The following is a 22,262-nucleotide window of genomic DNA, read 5'->3' on the forward strand; positions in this document are numbered from 1 at the left end:
AATTAGATATCTCTCATTTGCTTTAATATCTGTTCCAAATTTTGCAACGTTTTGACAAAAAATTAATTGACACTTTCAGTTTGTGGAGCCGCAGGCTCAACCGGCGTCGCTTTTGGGTTCATTAAATCGCCAACTTGACGTTCCAATTGATCATTGATTAACGCTCTGTTTTGTCCCTAACTGGCAAAAATATTTGCTGACTTCATTTCTTGAAACGGCCGACGGCAATTTTGTTTAGGGCTAAAATAAAATATTCATTCATAATTGTCTTGTTGTTATTTTTATTATTTCCACAAATTTTTGAGCATTTTTAAATGGAGAAGGTGAATCTGTTTTTGGCATTTTGATGATTGTTCTTTTCAATCATGCCAACCGATTATTAAATATATTAAATTTGTTCAAACAAATTATATGTAAAGGCAATGTCGTTGAATTGAAACCAGGATTTATGGCGCTCTATTTTTTTTCTCTTTTTATTATATGCTTTTCTGTAGAAACCCGGTTAGCACGTATGAAAATGAATATTTTCACAAATAACTGTTTCTTTTCTTTATTCTAAAATCAAAGAAAATGATAAATTATCAGTAAAAGTACAACTAATTAAAAGTTTTTCATTTTAACCCCCCCCTCTCCAGTTATTGTGATTCATTCGTCGTTTATTTATTGTTTTCTTATTTTTCACTAGCACAAAGTTTTCGGAATATATTTTGTTTGTAAAAAAAATGAAATATTTATTTTACATGTATTGAATAAATTTTCCAAATTGCAGAAACAAACAAACAAACAAACAAGCAGTCGGTGAATAAAGCTTGCTTCGAGTGACGTCATCAGAGAGAAATAGGAAAACCTGGCGTCGAGGGAAATAACGGATGGACCGACCAATCAGAGAGCGGTCGGTTTTTCCAATTAGCATCAATCTCTCTAGCCGGCGAGAGCGACGAGAAAGCACTTGTTTTATTGTGCGCTTCACGCTGCGCTGCTGCCACCGTCTCCGACGACTGACTTTTGCACAATTGTCGTCCTATTCAACATTTCCTGTGTCGTTTTGTCGTAGACGGTATGAACGTCTGGTACCGGGCAGAAGTGCCACTGCAGAAGCAACTTATGCAAATTCCACAAATCGCCAGCCCAATCGAAAATTTAAATATTGCTGCTGGTCTTCTAGCCAGGGCTTGTTTCACCTTCGGTTCTTGTTGCCCTTTTATTTTTCGACCATCGTCCTTGTCACCAGTGTTGACGTGGCGTTTTATCCGTGATGTGCATGCCCTAATTGAGTACTACTTGAGAAACTGGTCGTCGTCAGCTACTACTTACTGTACGTCACTTGACGACCATCCCAACATGGCAGCAGCAATCTCTTACGCGCACACTAACCTTTCAGCTGTCTGTCTCTCTTTCTTACTTGCCCTGTGTACAATATATACAATAATACGGTGGTAGATTTTATGGTTGGACAAAAAAAAAATACCCAACCGGATATTATAATTGTAATTAATTACGCGTCGTGTAAATTGATAATTTTTTAATACTGATTTGAAAGTCGATATTTTTTTTCTGTTCAGATATTTTCAACCGCTTCATGGCCGGCTTGGAAACCGCCCTGTAGTAGCCTTGTTATTATTGTCGAGCCGTTTGTGGAGATGGACCGCGACGGTCAGTTTCGCCTTTGTGCGCTGTTCTGTTTCGGCATTGCTACACTCCGTGGCTTCATGGTAAGCGAAGAAGCGGCGCATCAGATTGTCGACGCAAGTGAGTCTCAACCGACGTTGTTGTTTTTTATTTTTTTAAATCTCATTTCTATCTGATATTCTCTTTTTTTACTACTCTTTCTTTGTTCATCTTTGTCTACAGTATTTGCTTGCACTGTTTTTGTTTCCATGACGACTGGTGTTAAAATTGACCGTCACCGATACCGCTTACCCTCTTTTCTCCCAAGAGAATAACTGTGTCCCCGGGTATCCTGGTCATTTTACCTTTAACAACAGAAATTTACAAAAAGAAACTTAAACGAGGAAGTTGATTAGAGATGGGTTATAATTTGAAAAATTATCAAAATTGTCTTTTTCTTTCGTAATATATATGTGCTTGTATATCTATGTGTGGGAATTATTTGGAATTTCTTGCATGTTTGAATTGGAAATTACAATACGATAAAATGATTATTTAATCTATAAAACTAGCAGCAATCGAGGTACACATTGGATAGTTTGGATAGTAGATTTAACCTGACCATTGTACAATTGTTTCCCAGCTTAAATGTATGTGCTGAATTATATTTATAATATAAGTGCGGGGTATTTTGAATTTTGTTTGTTCATCATGATTCAGGTGTATAATTTTCCAAGTTTGAATTTTCCTTCAATTGCAACAACAAGGAGATATTGATGAATGGTAAGATGATGGAATTGAGAAATTTATCCAATTTAATATATATAGTTAAGCTCGAATAGGATAAAGCAAGCATTCAGAGTGAAAAAAAAACAAAAATTACACAATACCACCGGTGAAAATTACAAGTTCAAATGGGCAATTGGAAATTGTTGACGGTGACCTTCGTTTGCACAGCTTGTAGTTGAGCATCCCCGTGGTGGCGTTGAAAGGTCGACCTGTCGCTGGTTGTACCATCCTTTGTACCGAGGAAAACTTTACTGTACCTTGATCGGGGCATAAATTTCAATTTTCATCATTTCGATGACATTTCACGACCCACTGAAGCGTAGAACAATTACCAAATCATGCTAATTTCTTTTTGTTTGTTTTAAACAATAACAACAACTTTTTATGGCAAAAATTCATAAATGACTGGCAAAGTTGAAAATATTGAACAAGCATGCAATCAAACTGTTTTTATCTGTATTTTTCCTTTTGAAATAATTTCATCACCAACCAAGTTGAAAAGTCGGTATTTCTAATCACCGTGCTTCATCTCGACTGTACAATAAAAATTTCCACTGCCTTCGGTATACTGATTGGTGTTTGACTTTTCTTGGCCGTTGGCACATACGTATACATATACGACCAACTGACCAAAGTCTGATTCTTGTCATCATACCACTGGACTACATTTACAATATTGCCGCTGTACTGACCTGATGGATGAAAAAATTTTTATCACAAAATTGGTCCACATTAAAAAAGCGGTCTCGCTAGTTTGTTGTTTCGTAGTGGACCGGGAATGCTTGCATACATACGTATATATATTTGCTTGTATAGTTGCTCGCTTGGACGCTTTGTATATAGGGAACAATAATGCTCAGTGTTGGCAAATTGGCACGACATACTGACGTCACGAATTTTTTCTCATTTGGTCATCAATTTAAAAATTAATTAATTAACCATTGTATATTTCAGTTTTCAATAATATTTCCTATTTTATTCATAATGATATAAAGATAAGACAAAGATCTGTTATCATCCGTGCGTATATATATTATGCTGAATGTTGTAGTGGAAAAGAAGCTTGTTCATAACGGGCCAAGGCAAGTTGGCCCACCTTGTTTTTAAGCCGGCAAGCCTTGAACTAAATTTCCAACCCGGTTTCGGTTTAAACAGCAAAAAAAATGCGAAACACTGAAAAAAAACAAACACAACTTTATTCATTGATGCTGCACCGTTTGTGAAGCAATGATGATTTTGCTCGACTACGATATTTGCATTACTTAACAACTCGCGTATCGTGTGTTGATACATTTTCAACGTTATATCAACAGAGATTATTTACTTGATTTACAATTTTGTTGAAAATTTCACGTGAAATTATTGCATATTATTGAAATTTTTTCTCATTTTATCTAGTGTAGTTAATTTTATTATTATTATCAGTTTTATATGATCACCTAGAAGAAATTATATGGAGCAAAAGATAAAAATTTTGTTTTTCTTTCCAACCAACAACCAACAGCAACTGCTGCATAAATCTGGCGTAAAAGCAGTGAAGCGTAGGTGTTTTACTGAAAAAACTTTTGGAATTTGTTGAAAAAAAAATTAGTAGAAAAATAATATTTCTCGAGTGATTCAATTTTTAGGATGAAATTTCACTTTTCTAATTTGTCAACTATATATATGTATGTATGTATGTATTTGTTTGAATATAGCATTCAGCAATGGAATGCTTAGCGAAAAAGTTCAGTCGTCAGCAGTTAGTTAGTTGGTGTTCATGAAATTCCGTTCACATCAATCAACATCATCTAGGCGATAACTTTTGTCTGTTAAAGTTTGATTGATGGGTTTTCTTTGCACTTTAATCAGTTCATACTTTATTATAGATATATATATATAATGGACAATTGTAAAGTTGAATTGAATGAATAACCACCACTTTTGTGGTGAATATTAATCAGATGTTAAATTTGTACAATAGCCAAAGTGTGAATATTATACACTTGGGAAGTGAAAATTTTTGAATATATTTTTCGTTTTATTTCAGTTTGTTAGTTGAAGCTTGATATTGTCAGATTTATTATTTTCTTTAACAGATTGATAATGGTAATTTTTAACATGTACTGTTGTTGTTGTTGTTGTTGTTGAGTGTAAATTAGCATTACTTTTCGGTTGTTTGTTCAATTGTGAAAGGCACAGAATTGCGATAGTTCAGCGTTAGCTGGTGATGCTTGTTCAATCACCGAGGCGATCTTTTGATTTCCATTTCGACCTGGGACAATAAATTTGCCCCTCAACGGCCCTGATTTGTGAACAACAGCAGCAAATTTCGACGAACAATAATTTTCCCAATCCCAGTGGGGCGTGGCTGTTGTTCACAAATCGGTTTACCTGCCTCTGACCCACCCACCCCCCAGAACTGTACAGTTGGCGAACAGTGTCAATGCTTTGGCACGCGTTCGTCCACACTGCGGTTTCGGCTGAGGTTTTTTCACTTCAATTCACAAGGTGGAAAATTTTGAAGAAAAAAATTAATAATAATATGAATAAAAGGTCACAATTGAAGCCAGAGGGAAAAAGCGTGTGGAAAAGCAAAACTGTTTTTTTTTTACTTTGAAATCACTTCAATGAAAAGAAATTTGAAAAAAAACTGACAAAATTTTTCTCCCCTCGTCCTCGTCCTCATTCTTTACTGAACACAGGAGAAAAAAGAAAATATCTACGCAAATTTATGCAAAAATTTATTTCCATTACGAACGGGAATTTGATGAATATTTTGTTTTTCTTTCCAACATTAACTCGACTCACGGCTAGCTAATCAGTGTCCAGTTGGGACTATTGTATGCAAATTTTTTTTTTAATTTTTTTCCCATTCCCTGTCTCATTTCAGCCGGTTGTTGTTGTTGTTGTTGGTATGGTGTGCAGAGTTTTTATTAGCATTAAAATTTCGCAGGATTTCAATTTCAACCGGATAGCATCGATCGCCTACGAATTATTTACTCTCCCTCTTTAAATTACTGTTGGAGAGGCAAAATTTGAATAACAAACACACTCCACTTTAGTTGCTGGTATCGTTTGCCGACCGGCCGTTCGACTTTATATCATGCTTGCAGTTCAATTCAATTCACTTCACTCACTGACTGCAGCATTTCTCGAAGCTTACTTTTGACAACAACAACAACAACAACGTCAACGGTTGGCTTTTTTCGTTTTATTTTTATTATAATTTCATTTTCTGGGATGAAGCTTTTCCAAAGCAGTAACAACAATTTTGCTAGAGCTTGTATTTGCATAGAAAAAAAATAAGAAAAATAATTTTTTTTCCATCCCAAAATTAATCTATACTGTGATTAGTGACTGTTGCAAAGTACACAACAATTTGCGGCAAATATTTGAGAGAAACAATATTCAATTGCTTCAACTTTATATTTATTCCATTAACTAGTTGATTTCGAAGTAAACAAACAAACCAAAAAGTACTGTTTCTACGTAATGTAGAATTATTGGTCGGTCAACAGGTCGGTTAAATAAAGCGGATAAATTTTCCAAGCGGCTTGTTGTGTGCTTGGACAATTTTCATTCATCTCTTTTATACTTATTCAATCTTGCTACATCTCGAAATTAAAAAAAAAGCTTATTCCAAAACCAATCGATCATTCTTCTTATTTTTTCACTTTAATAGCAAACAATTTCCTTTTTCCAAAATAATAATTTACATAATAATATGAAATGAAAAATCGAATTAATGCTATTGTTATTATTTTTTTTATTATTTCAGCAAAACTTGGTCTTCATTTTGATGGCAATTACAAAAGTCAGGATTCTTTCAAAGTGCTCGCACGGCAAGATGAATTTTTACTCATCGGCGCCAGGTAAATCCATTCATTCATTGTATAAGTTCAATGGTGAAATGGAAATTTCCATCCAACTTTATCAACTGATTCTACTACTACATTAGCAGCATAAATCAATCAGAGATAGTGACAGAGGAAAAAAAAAATATATATATACATTTCAAAATTGAAATATTACTATTTGAAAATATTGTTCTTGTTTATATAGGAATACGTTGTACAATATCAGTGTGGAAAATTTTTCCCACGTTCAGGTAAATATGAATAACAACTTGCACATTTTTTGTCCATCAATGAAAAGCACAACGTTTTATAGTCTTTGAATTGGCCATCAACGAAAGAGAACACTGAAGAATGTTTGATGAAAGGGAAAAATGAGGTGAACTAACTATTTTGACAATTTATTTCTTCTACAAGAAGCAATCAATTTTCTTTCTTATGCAAATATCATTTTGCATAAAATGAAGTTCGAGGGGGTTTTGAATTTTCAAATTTTTTCAATCTTTTCAATCAAACATTTGCATAAATCTAGCACGAATTCACGAATTTCAGGATGACTGCCAAAATTACATTCGAATGTACGCCAGCAATTTGGACGGCACGTTCATCGTCTGCGGTACGAATGCTTACAAGCCGTTGTGTCGAGTCTACTACGCGGAACAGGTCAGACAATTGCACGATCAGAAAATTTTTCATTTCCATATGCAAATTCTTTTATTTATTTATTTCCTCTCGCACTGCACCGGGTTGGTGGAATTTTCCAACGTCGGCGTGTGGAGTTGGTTAATTTTGTTGGATTTTTTTTTCAAAATCCTTTTTTGTAATTGACTCGGGTACGTGGGAATTTGTTTTTCGAAAATTGTTTTTTTTGCTTTGCTTTTCAAAACTGTCTGTCTGCTCCGATTTTTGCCAATTGCATGCGTGTGAAATGAAAATGAAAAAAAAAACATTATTCCTCTCTTTCCTCAACAGACAATTTTTGTCTCTGTCATCGTGTTTGGTTGTTGTTCAATCACAATGTTGGCGTATGATTTTTGAAATTTGGAAATATTCAAATCACAAAAAACAGGCAAAACCGATTTGATGATCTTCGTATTACTTTGCCTCAGGCTTTGGTGGTGGCTTTTCTCGCTAATCTGTGAATTGCAATTTCATTTGCAATTGGGTCCACTGGGATGATGAATGAAAATTCAAATTGACTGTGCGTAAATTGATTTCAGGAAAACGAGTACAAGGTACTGAGGGAATTTCACGCTGCCGGTGTAGTTCCATACGATGCAGAGCACAATTCAACATACGTGTATAATCCTGAAACGCAAGAAATGTTCTCAGCCACTGCTGCTGACTTTGCTACATTAGATCCGTTAATCTACAAACGGGATATGACAAAAGAGGAAGATTTAGGCTTGAGAACAAATAGACACGATAAGAAAATATTGAACGGTAGGATTATTTGGTGGTTTGGTACATTTTGCGTCTGTGCGTTGCTATGTTGAAAAATATCTGTCATTTAGAGCCGAGCTTCGTGGCATCGTTTAAAATTGAAGATTATGTGTACTTTTGGTTTCGCGAAGCCACGTATGAACAACGAGGATGTGGAAAAGCGGTCTATGCTCGAGTAGGACGAGTGTGTAGCCATGATCATGGTCATGCTAGGAGAAAAGACACATGGACTAGCTTTGTTAAAGCTCCGTTGAATTGTTCTGCTCCGGGTGAATTTCCCCATTACTTTGACGAGCTCGGTATGTGGTTTTTAACTTTACGCACAATACCATTCAAATATATATGTATTACTTGTTGAACAACACACACGGAGAGATGTTCTCTCTGGACAGCAACAGTTCTGGCGAAATGAAGTCACAAGTTGTTCTGTTATGATGTTGCTTATTTGTTGTAGTTGCAACATCTGAGAGTATTCCTGGATCGAATTCACTGTCCGATAACCGACTTCTGTATGCAGTGTTCAATAGTCCAAGCAGCATCATTCCGAGTTCTGCTATATGCGCATTCAGTATGCACGACGTGAAGCAAGTATTTGAAAAAAGTGAATTCAAAGTGCAACACAATATTGGAATGCGACATTTGCCACGCTATCCTTCGGCAGTACTTGCCTCTGCTACAGTGAAGCCAGGATTTGTAAATTTGATAACAAATTTGACATTTTATTTATTTATTGGATTGTTTTTTGTTGTAGTGTGTTAATGATTCTCGTCTTCTGAGCGATGATATAGTGAACTTTGTGAACAATAATCCACTGTTAAACGATGCAATTCCAAATGCGTTCGAGTCGCCTTTATTTGTTCACTTGGGTTACAGTGGATCGTTTACTCAGATTGCGGTCGATGCAAAAGTTCGAGGTTTAGATGGTCAAGAATATGATGTTGTTTTTGTTGGAACAGGTAAAAGGTTCATTAAAAAGTTGTTCGTCTATTGTATGTTGTACAACTGTTGTTAACAGAATTGCTTCAATTATACAAAAGCATTGATATTGATTTTCAAAGTATTCCGTTTAATTTTATAATTTAAGACAATGGCAAAGTGTTGAAAATGTTGAATACTGCTGGTGATTCTCGGAGTGTAAAATCGAATTTAATCGAAGTGATCAATGTATTTGCCGACGGTTCTGTAGTTACTGGACTTTTTATTTATCATCCTAAAAATGGTAACAGATCTGCATCTTCTGGAAAATTGATCGTGCTCAGCTCAAAAGAGATTCGTCTTCTTCCATTATTTCACTGCTCTGAAGCCCGCGATTGCTGGTCTTGTTTGAAACTTCAAGATCCCTACTGCGCCTGGGACACTCAAGCGGAACGTTGCGTCGGTCAAAGTTCGTGGAAAAAGTCAAAATTAAATTTATTGCAAAATGTTCGTCGGCCGATGCCAAACGTTCGCGCATGTCCTTCAGGTAATGAACTTTTCAAATTTATAAAATCAAAATGCTCCTTCATCAACTAACTGTTTTCTTTTCTCGTGAAGGAAGTTCCAAAGTGGCAAAAACCGAATCTCTCGATGGGATACTGCAAAAGGATTTTGTGCCTGCTAATCTTGAACCTTCGGGTGGTTCGACTTCTGGACAAAGTATTTTTTTTCGTTTTTTATTGTTTTTCCACTTTATTCATTGTTGGAAATTTCAGGCGATGGCTGTGCATGCAACGATCTCGAATCGTCTCCTTTTCGTAGCTCTCGTCGTAAGTGTTGCTACTTTATTCAACTCAGACAACAGATGTACATACGCTCATTGCGTTGTTGTTATTGTTTAGATGATCCAGAAATTGTCAAAGAGACGTATCGATCAGATGCTTTTGCAGTTGCTATTCCGTTGACATTTTTGATTTCGTCGATATTGGGATTTCTTTTCGGATACAAGTGTAGAATGAGTCGATTGATGAAGAAAAAGGGTCTGCCAACGAAAGATCAACTCGCAGGGAATGTCTACTACCAGAACAATCCGGCAGTAATAAGCACCGTGAAAACAGCCGTAAATAGTTCAAAAGCAGCTCCAGCCGTAACGCAAATCGGCCTATGCGACACTCTACCAAAGTTGTCCACTTCTTCTCAGCAGCACTCTGGAGTGCCACTGAAATCCATGTCCGGATACAATACATTGCCCAAGTCTCATCTTGTCAAAAAAGTCTACGTGTGAGTTCGTCTGAACGAACTCGTTTGCTCTCCTATTGCCATGCCATGAAAAGCCAGTAAGTGAGCTAGCTGTAGCTGCATTTTGTTTTTTTCGTTTGTCATTTTTCATTTCAACTACTACTACTACTACTACTACTACACTATTGCTACTACTGTTCACCCTTTCCCCTTAACGAGCTTGTAGTTGGTATAGTGCCTGTATGTGTGTACTTTTGCTGCTTTCAGATGTTGTCGCTTTATCATAGCTCGTCAATTTTGTGTAAACTTGTTTCATTTTATAGTTGGATTGTTTTAATTTTGTTTTTCTGTTTTTTATCAATTTACGGCCAGAACCGGTGAGAAAAAGTGTTCAAGCAAACTTTGTTAGTAGTTGCTTGAGCAAGTCTTTTTCGAAACTTTGGAATGTGCAAAAATTCTACCTATGTACACTGTGTAAAGAAGATGCTGTTAATTGTTCGCATTTGCATGCTTCAGTTTCGTTGAACTTTGCGCTTCCCGTATAATTATTATGCTGTTTTGTTGTTTTTTTTATTCTTATTCAATGAAATAAAGTGAAAAAACCCAGCTTTTGACTATTTGATTTTTTTGAACGAATCACTTTTTATTCTGCAATTTGTATAACTTGAAATGTAGAAAATTGCAAATTTTCATTCACTGGTCATTCATTCATTCATTCAGAAGACGACGTCATTTACAGTATGAATAAAGAAGTAAAGAAAAAGCAATTCAATTCAATTCAATTCAGTTCAATTCAATGCACATTGAACAAAATGTTACACAATTATATATATATATGTATGTATATCACTTTGAATGACTTTTCTGTGAAGTGAAACAAGCAGATCGACGACAATACACAGTAGATGCACAGGAAGTAAACAATTTCAAAATTTCAACGATTCAAATTGTATGTCGAATGCTACAAAAATTTGGAATGAAATTGACGCAGTCATGGAAGAGGAAAAAATACGGAAAAGCTTTGCGTCGAAAAGAGATACAGATGCATGCATGCATGCTTGTGGGAAAAGTCAGTGAGAATGGCATCCCGTGAGTTCGGACCACGTTGGCAACTGGTCGTCCAATGCTCGTAGTTCTCGTACTGTGAACAGACGGCCGAGCAGCTTCCTCAGCAAAACCATGAAGAACAGCTAAAAAAACAGTTGGTGATATTATTATTATATCATTTGTATTATTGATCAGTAAAGAGAAGAAAAAACTAATTTGCATCCAATCAGTGGGCAAAACCGTTACCATTAGTGGAAAAAGCATTGATATTTCTTTCGTATATTTGACAATGCAGAGCAAAAGAAAAGCTGCAATTTGAATTGCGGTGTAAAAATGGACGCGAAGCAACGGAACGGACTGCAAAAATGCAAATTCTGGCTGATGTTTGACCGGTGAAAAAAATAACAGAATGCGATGAACAAACTGAAAACAAAATATTATTTTTCAAATTAAAATGTAAAATTATAATATTAACAATGCGATCGTTCACACTGACTTGCTGATCTTCCATGCAGGATATTCCAAGATAAAGGAAAACTCCCAACAAGGCAGGAAGTGGAACCATCTGAATAAAAACAAAGTGATACAGTGGAAAAAATACTCAGAAAGTCCATTTTCATCCAACCTGCACAAGCATCGTTAAGAAAAGTGAAATGCCAATTAAAAGATGAGCCAAAAAGCTGGATACTCGTTGTTCTCTAAAGTTGAATTGACATAATGAAGGTATTGTTGATGAAAACTCGGCAGACTGTTCTTTACCTGATACCCGTAAAGATGGGCTTATCGCCGGGTGCTCTGCTTGGTGATTCCATGCGTAAACTTTGAACATGACCTATTGAAAGTACAGTAGAAGCGACGAAAAATGGCAAACCAAACAATCCACAAATTAGCATAAGAACTGAAATCACCAGCAAATCCAAATGATATCCGTATCCTTTCTGAAAAATCAAAAAGTAGTCAAGTAAATTTATTGTAAAACATCATCAAAGCAATTTGTGTCGTTTTTGTTTTTACTTTCAATTTGTTCTCTTTTCTGTTAATTATGACGGCTGTAATTTGTTGATCCATTACTAGCAGAATTGTCAACAGAATAGCAGGCACAAAACAAATTAATCCTATCCACCAGTGTTGAACGTTCGTCCAATCGACATACCAAGAGCGTTCAAAAGATGGCTGAAATTTTGATGGCACAACCAACTCAGGAACTTTCAGGCCGACAAATTCTTTCACGATTGTTGTCACTGCGATGCTAATCAAAGCGGAAAAGTTTGTAAGCAACTCTCTGATCTAAATAAGCATAATGAAAAAGCATAAATACGAGTTGACAGAAGGTTATTCCAGCTTTACATGCATGCATACGTACCCTTTTGGGGAAAAGGTTGGAATTTTTCAAAAGTTTGAATCCAAACATGATCAAAAATGCAGAAATGAACAACACGAAAGAAAACAGAAACACGTCAGGATGAAAGTTGCATCGAATTCCTTCTGGTATACCGCCCAGCAAGTTGCACTCTACACAAAAAATGCACCTCTAAAAAATAGAAATACAGCTCGAATATTGTTAAACTACCACCTTTGCTGGTTATATTTTGAACAACGTGAATGGTCGTCTCATTTGTACCGCGTTTCATTACGCACTGGCATGGTGGTTGTTTGAAAATTTCCTAAAGCACATAATAATAATATAATATAGCACATAATTATAATGATAAATTATTGAAAATACATCTGGTTCATAGGTGATTGGATTTTCTACAGCTATTTTAACCATACTTTGCACAGATTCTACGATAAATATGATAGCAATCAAAGTTGCAAATAAATCTTCCGTAAATCGAGTAATGTAAGCAACTAAAAATGATCCATCCGTAGCGACAAATAGTAAAATAATAACAGATGACCAAAAAGATAGCCAGCCTCTTGACGCCAAAAAATTCCATCCCCACATACTAAAAAGCACTTCATCATAGAAAAGAACGATATGCTAAGGAAAAACTTTGCAATACCTGCACAATTTGTAAAAAAGGGATTCAAATATAAGCACTGGGCCAGTTGCTGAAAGTATATTCAACGGTTGTCCACTTAAAAGACTAAACGCTATGCCACTTATACAACCAGACAGAATGCATTCTATGACACCCTTTAACAAAGATAGATATGCAAAAATTTCATGTAATGTTCTTATTTTGGAAATATGAAAAAATTTCTACCATTTGATTATCTAGCATGTGACCCATCACTGCTCCAAATATGATAATGTTTGCTAAATTTGTAAGAAAAATGAACATTGCACTTGCAAGTACTTGACTCATTGCGCTGAAATCGACAAAAGCATCCATAAAATCATCTTTATAAAACCATAATCTTCTTTTTACATCATCAACAAGTCCACCAAATATTCTACAACAAAATTACATGATATTCAGGCAATTTAGTGAAAAAAATTACACATAAACAAATAAATGGACGTGATAAACGCCTGCCATTACCTGCCAGTATAGCAGAGTCCTTCAAGATCTCCTTTATGATTTCCATTGGAATCTTTTCTGTTGTTTGAAATTTCATCCTTAATTAAACGTTGCACAATTAATATTGAAAAATTACATTTCACATTTTCGCATACTATTAATTGGACTTTTTCCGCATGAAGTTTGACCTCGTAGGGCCATTTGTTCGGTGGAATAATGAGCGCTTTTTCCATAAATGCATCTATAGATTCAGCCAATTCATTGCCGCTGTTTGCGGTTCGAAAATGCTTGACATAAGCGGGATCGGTTAACAACGACGCCAAACAACGTCCAACGTGAGCCAAATCATTCACGTGATATTCAGGTGTGAGCAAAACGAAAATATAGCTCACAGGCAAATTCATCTGAAACGAAACAAATCCCTCTTCGGATGTTATAGCTGAAATCGCATCAACTATCTCACCTCACAAACGGATGGCATGTGAGAAGCTAATTTAAGACGGACAAAAGCAGAAACCGGTTTGTTGACAAAACGTGATTTTCCAACAAACATCACCGCAGCACATGTATCGGATGGTAATTTTTCATGAAGCGTTTTATTATAAACCTATTATTTAATATAAATTTAAATGTTGAAATGCAAAGCAAAAATTGATCACTTATACAATAGATTTTTGTTCTGATTTGGACAACGGCTCTATGCTCGGATATTCTTCGCCGTGATGATCAAATTCATACGAATCAGATTTCAGGGGCTGCATGCAATTTCTGAATCCCAGAGGTTTGCTCGAAACGTGACATTTCGGAAAAACGAACAAATCTTTAACCATTCGATCATTCGGCGATTCCAATAAATTCTTCTTCTTCCATTCATTTATTATAATCTCTAAAATGAAATAATATAAAATAAACCACATAAGCATAAAGTCAAGCGGATGAAAAATTAAATCAACTCACCAATTACGTCATTGAAAGTTATAGCTTCACAGTTGGGCAAAAATATTCCCTTTGTCAAGTGGATTTTCAAACTGTGAAGCGAATGTTGGTTCAACAGCGGTATGTGCGGTTTCGACCATCTTGCTCTAGAAGCGGCAACAGTTTCTTCGTATTTAATCCACCTGAAAATATTAATTTATTCAAATTAATCTGTAAACAGTTCAGTTTCAAAATAAGTAATCAAAAATCATGCCTTGCAATTTCTTGCCAACAACATTTCTTGCTAGAAATTTCTGCATCCAATTCTAACAGTTCACAGAAGAGATATGGACAAGATTGTTGTTCATTTTTTTCCGTTTCTCCAAAAATGCCTGAAAATTGTCCATTTGATTAGAGTATATGTTAGAAATGGAAAACAATTTAAAAAGTAAAAATTAAAATTAATAATCAAAGTGTCATCATATATTTCAATGCTCTTCTGCTCATTTGATATCCATTTAGGAAATTCCTGCAAAATTTGGTCTACTGTAAAATTTATTAGCATTGTGTAAGCTTCCAGTGAAAAAGATGCGCATTAGCATTTCAATTGCTATTTTGCTAAATGATACGTCGAATGTTGCCATTTGTACAGAAAGAACAATCTACGCAAGAAGGGCTTTTTGATTCACCTCTACGCTTGCGACTGCAATGTCGACGATTGTCAATAAAGTTAACATTTTCTAAAAAAAGAAATTTCACAATAGCAAACAGCTGGATGAAAATTAAAAATTAAAATTAACTGGGCTGGGCAAAATTCACCTTCCTGTGCTCTTTCTTTAAGCATTGTTGCGCAGGTTGATATTCCAATTTGTCACTTGCAACAAACAAGCATGCGATGCACCGGCCGGTAGGTTGTTTATTGAAACGTACGTATGTATGTATGAAGTATGTTGTTGCACGTTGTACATGCATACATGCACATGTATATATATATATATATATGTATATATATAAGCTGTTGGACAATGTGTCCTCAGTATGCAGATTGTGCTGCTCTTGTTAAACTTGTCCTAACCTACTGTTCCTAACCGTCTGGTTTAACCCGATGCGGCATCAACTTTGATCCGGATGCTTGTGACTGTTGACCCCAGTCCAGTTTTTGACAGCATGCTACTTGTTTTCCAGACACACACAACGACTGTTGTTGAAACCGTCCAGTTGCATAAAATGCACAAACGATCATCACATTCAATCGACAACAGTGGATGCAGGACGTGGAATAAAATTTTGGCGGGAAAATGCCAACGCCCAATCCAACGTTCGGACAATTGGAAACGAATTTGCATGATAAAGTGGACACAATTTGTGTTGAAGAAGTGAAAAAATTTTTTTCAACACATTCCAAACCCATTTTCCGTTGCGTCAAATAAATGAAAAATGGAAACATTCAGAAAATTTCTGTTGGCAAAGAAAACGGCTGCTAGTGGAGCCGGTTGAAAAAAGCTTCTGCTGACGTCATCGGGAGAAGCAACTTTTCATTGGACCATTTTTTTTTTCTTCCCTTCAAATTTTCACCCCTCCCTCCCCTGCCCCCCTCCTCAAGAAAATGTGAATGAAAAGAAGAAACACTTGTCAATTCAAGTATTCCAATATTTCGTTGGCGTACTTTCCACAACGCCACTTCTGACGCATTGTGTAAAATGTATTTGACAAAAATATGCATTTTTTTCCCCTAATTTTTCAAACGCTTCAAAGTTATAGTTCACTTTTTACAACAATTCAACTTCCAACATTCTCATTTGAAAATTATGCAAAAATAAATGCGACTTATCACTAATATGAATAAATATAAATTTCCATCATTTGATATTCAAAACCACATCTCAATTATATACTGATAATCTTATTCATAATTGCAAATTTGAGAGCAATAAATTTTAACAATGTACATTATTGATGTCACGTGTCTAATTTAAACAAATTAAAAACCAATCGAACACCAACAAAACCAGTCATTGTTTGTTCATTATAAAATTGTTCATTTATTATTCAAAGTTGTCAAATCATTTTTCATATTCAAACTTGTAAAGTTTCATTTATTTAACATAACTTTTTTTTCCTTTTCAACATCTGATGAATAAATCTTTACTTTACATCAATTTCATGTCAAGTTGAAATGGAAAAAAGCGAACAGGTTTTCACCAGAAGCTACATGCATGCATACATACGTATATATATATATATATATATATGCATACGTATAATGAATTAGAGCCAAGCAAGCCTAGTTGATTATATTTTTTCTTGTCAAGACATTTAAAATGAAATTTTGCTTTTATGCAAAAAAACAACAATCTTGCTTGATGTTTATCACATTTTGAATATGTTCGACAACTTGATTGTCGTAAAGTGTTGTTTACTTCCATAAGCAAACAGTGCTTAATGATGTTATTCTGAAGCTTCAAACTGGAATTACCAAAAACACAAATGATTTCAATTTGAAAAGCACAACGTGTCCTGCTATTGACTACGGTGAAAATATTTCTCAAATTATGCTTTTCATTGAATGTCAAAGTTTCAAAATTCTACATTTGGATCAATAAATCACGCTCGCTTAGTTCAATTAATTAATGAAAGCTTCGTGAAAAGAAAAAGCGTTATGTCAATTTGCTCTAATGCGTACGATTGTTGGAAAACGTTTGCATCTTTATGAAGAATAATTTATACTCGAATTTTCATATTTCTCAAATAAAAAAGCAAACAATTTTACTTCTTTTCAAAATCTCATATATTAAGAAAAAAAAAGTAACAAAACCAAGCCAGATTAAAATTGCTAATTTGATATTTCTTTGCTTTGGCATTAATACATTAATTGTATATTATTGAGCATCTTATTTGAAGATTAATTTTTGAATAAATTTCACTACCTACTTTGAAAGTGAAATACCATCCACACACACAACTAGGAAAGTGTTCATTAATTATTAACACGTTGAAATTCATATGTATTATAATTCATATTTTGACAAATTTTTTAAAACTAAGAACACCTATATCTTGCAATTGAAGAATATATATTCGAAATAATATTGCACCAAAAGTGTTCATGTATACTGTACAATACAAATGTTGTAACAAAAGAGACAGAGAATAAAAAAATGAAATATTTTTTTTTTGATTGAAGCATGCTGCATACCTGATGTCATCATTGGCACTGTCGATTTAAAATCGCACGTAATGGCAGGGAAGAATGGAAATGCGACGAATACCGACGTGAAATGCTTAAGCTCAAAGCAAAAAAAAAAACAAATTTTCCAAATCTCACGACCAAGACGTGTGGAACAGGTAAACTTTAAGTGAAAAACACCCTGAAAAAGTGTTCTGCTTTTCAAAAATAGATGTGACAATTTAACAAAAACTCAACCAACCCTGTCCGTAGCCCCATTTTATTCGCATCCTGTTGGATTGCATTCACATTGCAATCCATTATGCAATTTTATGGCTCAACATTTGCACACGCGTGGATACTTTTCAATTCGAACAATGCAATGGGAGATGTGGCATTTTTTTTGTTGTGCAAATTTTATACGGGATTTCAAATTTTCATATCAAAATTCTCCTCCTTTCCAACAAACACTGGATCTTTGCATATTTCAAAGTGCAATTGATCGATCAGTAAGTCGCTCTTTGAAACTGACTGAACAAAAATCATAGAACAATAAGCGTCACGCATAAAATCATAGCTTTTCAAGCGGAACCGTCTCAACGTTGCAAAACAATTAATGCCAATCATTTGCCATTTAATCTCACATTTCATAAATGCAATATTTTAAATCGAAAAAACAAAAATAAAATACATATAAAGAACATTTTCATCCAAAATTTTTTTTCAAAATTTCATAGCACATATAAAAATTTCAATCGGATGATATGAAAAAAGTAGGTTTTTAATTACCAAAAAAAAACATTTCATATTTATATTTAACAGTATGAAATTTCAACACTGAGACAACTACTTGAATATCTTTATCTGTATTCAAGAAAAAAAAACAGAGAAAAGAAAAATCAAAACACGTCATAATAAAAACCTGTTTCAGTGATCGGCTTGTTATTATCCATAAAATTACAGTAACCAAAAAGTGTTTTCTCAGTGTACAAGACGAAAAAGGTGATAAATATTGAAAATGTTAAATTCAAAATATGCGCAAACCCACCTGCAATGCATTTTTCTATTCATTAATGACATTTGAAATTGCACTACTGATTGTGAACTGTGCTTTTGTTGAAATTGTTCATAACATAAAAATTCAAAATGATTCACCACAAAAGCTGAATTATAGTCAATAATTTATCACTCGAGTTGCATGTTATTTTTAATAAAATGCTCTGATATATAATGAACGAAGTTTGCTTTCAGTTTATCGACAAACAATTTAGCCATTATTGCAAAGAGAAAAGTTCATACAAACGATTGAATAATACAAATTCAAGATTATCAAATAAACATTACAATAAACAAAACGCCAACGATCAGCTGAAATGAACAATTTTCAGAGTTGCATAAATTATTCCACATAGTAAATGTTCATTTTTGTCAATACAATTAATTTGTGCATATTCAATTTTGTTCACGAAACAATTTACTGAAGAGCAGCAGATTATTTTCAAAATGACAGTGCACAAAATAAATCTGAAATTTATTTCTTTTAACTTGTTGTTGTATTTGTATGACAATTCAACTGGATTATCGTATCATATTCCGATTTGCATACTGAGCAAAACATATAAAATGATACTAAATGTGGAAAACTTTCAAATTCCATCTTCACAACTATAAAACATAAACAGAAAATTGTCATAAAAATTTCATCAGATGGAAAATTACACTTGTCGGTCCAAGCTGCCGTGTCGAATTAACAAAATTTACCATCATGACCTGATTAATGTCGACCAGATCAGTTCATTGTACAGACACATTGAAATGACACTTGTGACGCCGAAATGTAATTATTCCAGGTCTTCCCTGCCCACGCGACGCTGAATGTAACTGCAAATACATACCGATAAACAATGCTTGCAACCATCACATCGACAATACAGACACTTCAAGACAAAATATCCAATCAACACAACTTATTCAATGCAAATGAAAAACAGATAACTAACAAAGAAAATTCAGACACAAAAATTTTCTACAATTCAAAAAAGTGAATATCAAAAAAACAACAACAATCAATTCACAACTCATAACTCTTTTCATTCATATTTCCACTTCTCCAGGTAAAATACTCAAATAATTGCATACTGTGCTAAAAAAGAGAGGGAATTTTCACTACACTTTAAACTCGAAAAAACGTAGCCAAACAATGGTCGCTGCAATTTCAAAAAATAATATAATAAATTTTCAAAAGGGAAAGAAAAATTCAAAAAATAAACAAACGCCTTGGTGAAAATATAAATATTCCACAAAAGATTCAAATGTTTCAAAATAATTCTTGATTCTCATTAAAAATATACGATACTACCATGTTTGAAGAACGTTGTTCTATGTAAAAAATAATGTACTTGAATATGGAATGGAAATCAGTTAATCATGAGATTCTTCATTGAAAATAATTTTCAAGAATTGCTTTTCATAATTATCAAATCAATTTTTAACATCTACACATTAATGCGCTATTCACAAACATTGTCATCTGACCACTCGTCGACAAGTGATTCAGATATATTGCGAATGCTACTAATGAAATCAACTTTTCCTTTTTGAGAATTTCATAACAATATTTCCGTTCTAATTCATAAACGGTTGCACATCTATTTGCTAAATGTATAATTTTCGAATATTATTTTCAACATCATACGAACAATCCTGAACAACCGTACAGATGCTGCGTTTCAGCAGAAATACATTTCGCCTCAAATTTCATTATTAAAAGAGTGACGGATAAGTCAATTTTATAAAATAAGCACGTTTCCTGAAGCATAAACATGTATTGACTCAATTTCCTTGGCCCCTGCGGCAACGCATATTTCTAATAACTGCTCTGAACGTGAGCAGCACTAGCAGTGTAAAGTATTTCGAACTATATAATTTATCAGTTCTTTATTACCGTTTAATTTGACACAGAAAGATCAACGCAACATTTTATCATATTTATTAGCAATTACTGCGCATTTAATACACTGTGAATTTCAAATAACATCGTTTTCAATCACTTACATGTGGAATACAAAAAGCAAACTAATGAAGTAATTACAATTTATTAAGTGTATATTATACAGTGGTCTTTGAAGAAAACGTTGTAATGCGGAAAGAGTTCAGGTGAGCAATTTGCGTTTATTCTTTTCCTTGAGAAGAATGAAGAAAAAGTTCATTTTAGTAAACTTGTACGTCAGACATTTTTGTACTCCATGATTCACAAGATATCCATCAATCTGGGACAATATGCCATATGTCATAATATTGCCCATGAATATCCCCACAGAGATCCACTGGGATCTCATAAGGTGGAAGAAGACTGTTCAATGAATCTTACGCCTCAAAAATCCAATTATTTGTTGTTTTCAGCAAATGCCTAATGGTTGGCACCATTATGATTCTCCAACATGCATGCTGTATTCACAATGCAATAGCCATAAATGACCAACATAAATCTGAGCTGAAGCCACTGCAGATCTGAACATCCACTATCGTAATATATCTGTTATTACGAATGTGTTACCATGATCTTCGTCGAAGATAAACCCAGTTCCAGCAATATGTAAGCTTTTCTAGAGAACAGTCCACAGATCGGATTACCATAGGTGGGCATTATGTGCTGCCCAAATGGTATACTCTGTCAAGTTGAAGCAGCCATAACTATACATAGTGAATAGTAAATGTACAATAGTGAGTTTGTTCAATTCCAGAATCACAGGTACGGCGAATTTCGCAAATTCGGCAGTGTGCTGATGAAATATCTGAAACGTTCGGACGAGATTTCGCAAATTGGTTGCGGATCGTCTTGCTTGGCCGATTCGTTGTAGGACAACGGATTCAAGAACATCGTCAGCATCGACATCGTGCGGTCGGTGATCCGGAAGCAAATTTACCGCAAACGAAAGCGGCGTCCTGAGTTGACGTTTAGCAGTGGCGATGCTACAAAATTGGAATATGCGGACCAATTATTCAGTGCAGTCTTGGACAAAGGCAAAATTGATGCAATGATGTCTTGGAAAACGGAAAAATGCCTCGATACAGCCAAAGCAATGTTCGCCGAAGTTGATCGCGTATTGAAAACAAATGGCCGATATATTATTCTGTCATTGTGGCCATTATGTGCTGCCCAAATGGTACACTCTGTCAAGTTGAAGCAGCCGTAACAGGAGACCACTGTCACTTCCACGGCTATTCCTTTCTCTTGATTGTGTCGACTGTTTATTTCATGATCGGCGCAGAGACTATAGAACGAGGTGTGGAATCATGATGGTTTCCAACGTCCCATACAATTAACATTATGAATAAAGCCTGTAAACCATGGGTCACTGATATACGTGACCAATTCACGTGACAGTTGATCGTATCGAGATGACTGTAAGAATTCTCATTGGCGTCCAGTGTAAATTGTAATGGGGACGTTTTTTTCGGATGCCAAACTATCTGATCCTTCCTTATTCAGATTTACTTATCTTCCTATTTACAGACTGTATTACTTTGGCCTTTCTGATTTCTTCTACGATATTATACCGTCTTTGCTGCTTCCTTTTTTTCTCTGTTTTTCTGAGAAAAATTTTTCACTGACTCCATACCCAATTGAATCATACGCATCTGTAATTATATAACTTTCAATCCTGATTATCTTTCTCATCTGGCTCACTTGGGCCACACGAGTATAGTACTCATATTCCAGTATTATAAAGATCATAAATGAAACTGCAAATATAGTCTAGCTGAAATGCATTGCCATCTCATAAAAAAGTACTGTTTTTACCACTATCCTTTCTTTTGATGCGTCACTGCTGC

The 22,262-nt window shown here is 34.7% G+C and overlaps 7 protein-coding genes across 7 annotated transcripts; 3 read left to right on the forward strand and 4 right to left on the reverse strand.

The window, feature by feature from the left end:
• Positions 1–1,059: 1,059 nt before the first annotated feature.
• On the forward strand, positions 1,060–1,943 carry Tsp_10586 (mucolipin-1). The gene is made up of 3 exons (XM_003372288.1): positions 1,060–1,383; positions 1,563–1,749; positions 1,852–1,943. The coding sequence occupies exons 1-3, from the start codon at positions 1,060–1,062 to the stop codon at positions 1,941–1,943; spliced, it is 603 nt and encodes a 200-aa protein (XP_003372336.1).
• Positions 1,944–2,922: 979 nt separating this feature from the next.
• Positions 2,923–3,690, reverse strand: Tsp_10585 (mucolipin-1). Its single transcript, XM_003372289.1, is given in 3 exon segments — positions 2,923–3,084; positions 3,472–3,570; positions 3,583–3,690. 3 exon segments carry the CDS (start codon positions 3,688–3,690, stop codon positions 2,923–2,925), a joined length of 369 nt encoding a protein of 122 aa, XP_003372337.1.
• A 3,096-nt stretch (positions 3,691–6,786) lies between these two features.
• On the forward strand, positions 6,787–9,876 carry Tsp_10584 (mucolipin-1). The gene is made up of 9 exons (XM_003372290.1): positions 6,787–6,896; positions 7,303–7,351; positions 7,454–7,676; positions 7,748–7,975; positions 8,131–8,369; positions 8,428–8,632; positions 8,761–9,138; positions 9,210–9,311; positions 9,368–9,876. The coding sequence occupies exons 1-9, from the start codon at positions 6,787–6,789 to the stop codon at positions 9,874–9,876; spliced, it is 2,043 nt and encodes a 680-aa protein (XP_003372338.1).
• An 896-nt stretch (positions 9,877–10,772) lies between these two features.
• Positions 10,773–15,232, reverse strand: Tsp_10583 (mucolipin-1). The gene is made up of 18 exons (XM_003372291.1): positions 15,061–15,232; positions 14,890–15,000; positions 14,592–14,652; positions 14,310–14,463; positions 14,011–14,229; positions 13,809–13,952; positions 13,367–13,749; positions 13,181–13,277; positions 12,884–13,017; positions 12,604–12,826; positions 12,448–12,541; positions 12,334–12,389; positions 11,892–12,164; positions 11,637–11,815; positions 11,503–11,575; positions 11,353–11,442; positions 11,090–11,300; positions 10,773–11,020 (listed from the first exon to the last, which is right to left on the reverse strand). Exons 1-18 carry the CDS (start codon positions 15,230–15,232, stop codon positions 10,773–10,775), a joined length of 2,922 nt encoding a protein of 973 aa, XP_003372339.1.
• Positions 15,233–15,344: 112 nt separating this feature from the next.
• Tsp_10582 (mucolipin-1) lies at positions 15,345–15,671 on the reverse strand. Its single transcript, XM_003372292.1, has one exon. It carries the CDS (start codon positions 15,669–15,671, stop codon positions 15,345–15,347), a length of 327 nt encoding a protein of 108 aa, XP_003372340.1.
• A 2,184-nt stretch (positions 15,672–17,855) lies between these two features.
• Positions 17,856–19,190, reverse strand: Tsp_10581 (mucolipin-1). The gene is made up of 4 exons (XM_003372293.1): positions 19,148–19,190; positions 18,972–19,091; positions 18,349–18,474; positions 17,856–17,953 (listed from the first exon to the last, which is right to left on the reverse strand). The coding sequence occupies exons 1-4, from the start codon at positions 19,188–19,190 to the stop codon at positions 17,856–17,858; spliced, it is 387 nt and encodes a 128-aa protein (XP_003372341.1).
• A 140-nt stretch (positions 19,191–19,330) lies between these two features.
• Positions 19,331–21,592, forward strand: Tsp_10580 (hypothetical protein; the record flags this gene model as incomplete). Its single annotated transcript, XM_003372294.1, has 4 exons — positions 19,331–19,467; positions 20,529–20,582; positions 20,641–20,767; positions 21,287–21,592. Coding segments are annotated over exons 1-4 (624 nt in total), but the record flags the coding sequence as incomplete, so codon positions are not given.
• Positions 21,593–22,262: the final 670 nt, after the last annotated feature.

Source organism: Trichinella spiralis, assembly GCF_000181795.1.
Source record: "Trichinella spiralis strain ISS 195 chromosome Unknown Scfld9, whole genome shotgun sequence".
Lineage (NCBI taxonomy): Eukaryota > Metazoa > Nematoda > Enoplea > Trichinellida > Trichinellidae > Trichinella > Trichinella spiralis.

Excerpts from the sequence above, each read along its gene's own strand:
- Tsp_10586 (XM_003372288.1), top strand. The coding sequence starts at position 1,060 with ATGAACGTCTGGTACCGGGCAGAAGTGCCACTGCAGAAGCAACTTATG. Across the intron at positions 1,384-1,562 it reads CGCACACTAACCTTTCAGCT|ATATTTTCAACCGCTTCATG; the intron begins GTCTGTCTCTCT and ends TTTTCTGTTCAG. Across the intron at positions 1,750-1,851 it reads GCATCAGATTGTCGACGCAA|TATTTGCTTGCACTGTTTTT; the intron begins GTGAGTCTCAAC and ends CTTTGTCTACAG.
- Tsp_10584 (XM_003372290.1), top strand. The coding sequence starts at position 6,787 with ATGACTGCCAAAATTACATTCGAATGTACGCCAGCAATTTGGACGGCA. Across the intron at positions 6,897-7,302 it reads GAGTCTACTACGCGGAACAG|GCAAAACCGATTTGATGATC; the intron begins GTCAGACAATTG and ends CACAAAAAACAG. Across the intron at positions 8,370-8,427 it reads CTACAGTGAAGCCAGGATTT|TGTGTTAATGATTCTCGTCT; the intron begins GTAAATTTGATA and ends TTTTTGTTGTAG.
- Tsp_10582 (XM_003372292.1), bottom strand. The coding sequence starts at position 15,671 with ATGGGTTTGGAATGTGTTGAAAAAAATTTTTTCACTTCTTCAACACAA.
- Tsp_10581 (XM_003372293.1), bottom strand. The coding sequence starts at position 19,190 with ATGGTAAATTTTGTTAATTCGACACGGCAGCTTGGACCGACAA. Across the intron at positions 19,092-19,147 it reads ACGGCAGCTTGGACCGACAA|TTGTGAAGATGGAATTTGAA; the intron begins GTGTAATTTTCC and ends TATGTTTTATAG. Across the intron at positions 17,954-18,348 it reads CAAGCCGATCACTGAAACAG|TTTCAAAGAGCGACTTACTG; the intron begins GTTTTTATTATG and ends TTGTTCAGTCAG.
- Tsp_10583 (XM_003372291.1), bottom strand. The coding sequence starts at position 15,232 with ATGCATGTACAACGTGCAACAACATACTTCATACATACATACGTACGT. Across the intron at positions 14,230-14,309 it reads AAGCTATAACTTTCAATGAC|ATTATAATAAATGAATGGAA; the intron begins GTAATTGGTGAG and ends TTCATTTTAGAG. Across the intron at positions 12,542-12,603 it reads CAATCACCTATGAACCAGAT|GAAATTTTCAAACAACCACC; the intron begins GTATTTTCAATA and ends TATGTGCTTTAG.
- Tsp_10585 (XM_003372289.1), bottom strand. The coding sequence starts at position 3,690 with ATGTATCAACACACGATACGCGAGTTGTTAAGTAATGCAAATATCGTA. Across the intron at positions 3,085-3,471 it reads GGGCCAACTTGCCTTGGCCC|TACAGCGGCAATATTGTAAA; the intron begins GTTATGAACAAG and ends CCATCAGGTCAG.